Below are 3,539 nucleotides of genomic sequence, written 5' to 3' on the forward strand. Positions count from 1 at the left end.
TTGTACGAAAAACAAGTACTCGATTGAAAAAATAGTTTGTGTCTTCATTTTCTAAAGAAGAAGAAGGTAAGTAGTAGAAGTTTCTTGCCCGGCCAGGTGGGGGAAAACTATAGCAACAAATGTTAAGACAGTTGAGCTTCTCCACCTCATAACACACAAAAGTTGTTTGGGTGATTGATTGATGGATTGCAGTAGTTGCATTTAATAAGTTAAGAGGCCAAGTGCCATCCAGCTTCCCACTCCTCTCTTCAAACGAATTCCCTCAACCATATAAAAATCTCTTGAATTTCCCCCCCCCCCTCCCTTCTTCTTTCAAAATGTTTACTCTCAAAATCATAAGTAAAAAGTCATAAATCTTCTAACTGTGTTTTGTACCCAATAAAGCCGTAAATTTCAAGTAGTGAATTTAGTTGGATTTTGAAATCTATTCTCAAAAAAGAAGAAGCTTACCCTCACCTAACTTATCACCAGCAGTTTTGAGCAATTTGTTGTTCAACTCAAAAAATTCTCTTGGTCACTTCACACCCACATAACACCCACTCTCTCACCCACTTCCACTTGCCACTTTCTCGACTAACCATATCAACTAACCAACTTAAACAACCTTTTTTTAAATATTTAAAAAGAAAAAAGACCCAAAATGTAAATCCCCAAATTCCCTTTAGGTTAAGGGCTCTTCTTAGTATTAAGATACATAATCTTTCTTCAATGCCTGCCTCTCTCTCTCTCTCTCTCTCTCGTGGATCTTATCTTAGCACTCTATGCTCTCTTTGTTTCAAGATATTTCTAGTTTTGTTTTTTTTTACTTGAATTTATCTCACGTTAAATGAATTCAACTGGACCGGACCTTAAAACCTCAAAAATGAGATAACTTCGAAATGCTATTTACAAAAAGAAGGAAACTTGAATTTATACATGTAAACGGGATGATAAAGAATATAACAGCACATCTTCTGGGTGTCTATGCTTTCTACAATTAAATTTAAAGCTTCCCCAAAATTCCCAATTAATACCACAATCATCAGCAGCATTACCCACATTGCTTTCCTCCTTTTCTACACTCTCACTAATCTCTCCTCCTGACCCACTAACCATTTCATCTTTCCCTTCCTCCTCAATCTCCTTATTCTCCCTGATTGTGATCCACTTCTCCTTCCCCCACTCCCAATTGGGTCCCTCGCCATCACTCGATCCCAGCCGTCTGATCCTCTCCACTGGTGACCCAGAATGGCTCACCGACCCAACAGCATTTTCCACGCTTTCTTCTGATTCCTCCACCCAGTCCCAAAACCCTTGATCAAGAACACTTGTTGGAGAAGATGAAGTTGAATTCGATTCTTCAATTTTTAATTGGTTAACAAATGGATGCTTCAGCAGCTGACTAGCCGTCCACCTTTCCCCCTGATCTCTCTTTAGGCAGTTCCTCAAGAAATCCTTTGCTTCCTCCGATAAAAAACATGGCACCTCCGGTGCCTCACCCGAATACGCAACCCGATACATGACCGAAACCGGGTCGGACCCATTCCCCCACGGCGAACCACCCCTCGCCATTTCTATAACCGTACACCCAAGTGACCATATATCACTAGCAATCCCCTGGTCTTCCCCACGCGCCACCTCGGGCGCCATGAACGCCGGCGTCCCACCGATCGGCCTCGCTTCAGACTCCCTCTTCCCGCAACCGAAATCGGCAATCTTCGCACCAGTTTTTCCGATCAAAATGTTACTACCCTTAATATCGCAATGCGCTAATCCACTCGAGTGAAGGTACTCAAGGCCTTGCAGAATCTGTCGCGTGTACTGCGCGATCGTCGACTCGTCGAGCCCGCCCCCATTGACCCGAACCGCGTCGGCGAGAGAGCCGCCGGGTACGTACTCCATGAAAAGATTATATATGAGCTTGTTGTGCTCCCGCGTAATATCACACCCTCGGTAGCAAACCACTTGAGGAGAACTCAAGGACGATAGAATCTTCTGCTCCCTTTGTAACAATCCAGAATGGGAAAGCTCCGACGACTTCACGGCAAAAACGTCCCCGGAAATACGAGAGGTGGCGAGGGAAACTGTGGCTGACGAGCCATGGCCTATGGTGTGGCCTCTAGTCCAGTCCATTGTAGTGTGTTGAGACGAAAAGGAAAAGAAAAGAAACAGAGTGCTCTGTTTTTATGAATGGAGGTTATTACAGAGAAAGGCTTGTATTTACACACACACATATATATTTATATATATAGGTGGGTAGGGGGTGTAATAAAGAACGAAAGGTGGGATATTTGAAAGGCAAGTCTGGGCATGATTGGTGAGTTAATATTATGTTGTGAGTGAGTTGGCGCGCCTTCTAGGGAGTTGACGCATCCTTTAACGTGAGTCCACAACGTGTCAAACTATGAGTGGAGTTGACACCATTGACAGACAAGCTCTGGTAGCCAACTAGGGGAGAAGGTCTGGCATAATGGCACGTGTGAAAAGGGTAGGAAGAAGAACCAGAAATCCCCATGAAAAAGTAGTGTACAAACGAACAAAACTTTGAGAATATATTATTTTTTGCAATTTTTTATGACTTGGGTTTGGTACAAAAAGGAATTTGGATAGAGATTAGACCGGGTAGATTGGATAGATAATCCACAATTTTGGACGATCTATCTTTTTTTTTTTTTTTTTTTGGGGGTCAAATTTTCATATGGGTAGACTCTGAAACTAAACTAATAGACTTAATTTTTATATTACGAACCCAATTTTAATTTAACGGAAGAGATATGGAGGGGGAAGATGAGTTGAACAACCCCAAAAAAAAAAAAAAAAAATTGGTTGAATTTTTTGGAGTCATTTATTAATATTATGATTGGGGTGGTGGTGGTGGTAGGGAGTTGAATATTGATATTGTGGGTAAGTATATTCTGTCAACTGTGCGGGTCTTATAGATTAAAAAGTCTACGGATATGAAAGTGGATAAATGGGGAAGATAGATGTTTTGTCAAATGTCAAATTCTAGGATCGATTTGCTTTGAATTGCGTGCAAAATTACTGAATTTCCTGTTTTTCCATATATATATATATATATATATATTTAAAAATAATAATAATAATCAACTAAATTAAATTTATACATTTTTTTAATAAAGAAATTACACAATTGGAAATTTTATGTATTATGAGATATAAAAAATAAAAAATAAAAAATTTATGGAACGCTGCAGTAACTACTTCTCTATATAAATTTACCCATCAGTTGGGTAATGAGTAGATATATAAATAATTAATTATTATCAGGTTTTAAAATGAATAGATATTCTAATTAGAAACACGGATAGATATTTGAGATGGGTATGGAAGATATTTAATTAACCCTAATAGGCCACGTTGGTAATTCATGATAAGACACATGCATGCATGTTGTGCTACCATGGATAGACGTTTCTCTCTTTGTATCATTTTTTTTATGATGGGTACCAAGTATACGTGACTGAATTGAGCTGGGGACTTCAAACAAACCACCTCCACTGGGTTCGTCATAATTTTCCTTTTACCAAAAAAAGCTCGAA

The 3,539-nt window shown here is 39.5% G+C and overlaps 1 protein-coding gene across 1 annotated transcript; it reads right to left on the reverse strand.

Annotated features, from left to right (window-relative positions):
- Window positions 1–884: 884 nt before the first annotated feature.
- Window positions 885–2,307, reverse strand: MAPKKK17 (mitogen-activated protein kinase kinase kinase 17). The gene has a single exon (XM_022038017.2). The coding sequence runs from the start codon at window positions 2,110–2,112 to the stop codon at window positions 910–912; it is 1,203 nt and encodes a 400-aa protein (XP_021893709.2). The 5' UTR covers window positions 2,113–2,307; the 3' UTR covers window positions 885–909.
- Between the last annotated feature and the right edge of the window lie 1,232 nt (window positions 2,308–3,539).

The sequence above is a fragment of the Carica papaya genome, chromosome 3 (genome assembly GCF_054855325.1).
Source record: "Carica papaya isolate Zhongbai chromosome 3, ASM5485532v1, whole genome shotgun sequence".
NCBI lineage: Eukaryota > Viridiplantae > Streptophyta > Magnoliopsida > Brassicales > Caricaceae > Carica > Carica papaya.

Excerpts from the sequence above, each read along its gene's own strand:
- MAPKKK17 (XM_022038017.2), bottom strand. The coding sequence starts at position 2,112 with ATGGACTGGACTAGAGGCCACACCATAGGCCATGGCTCGTCAGCCACA.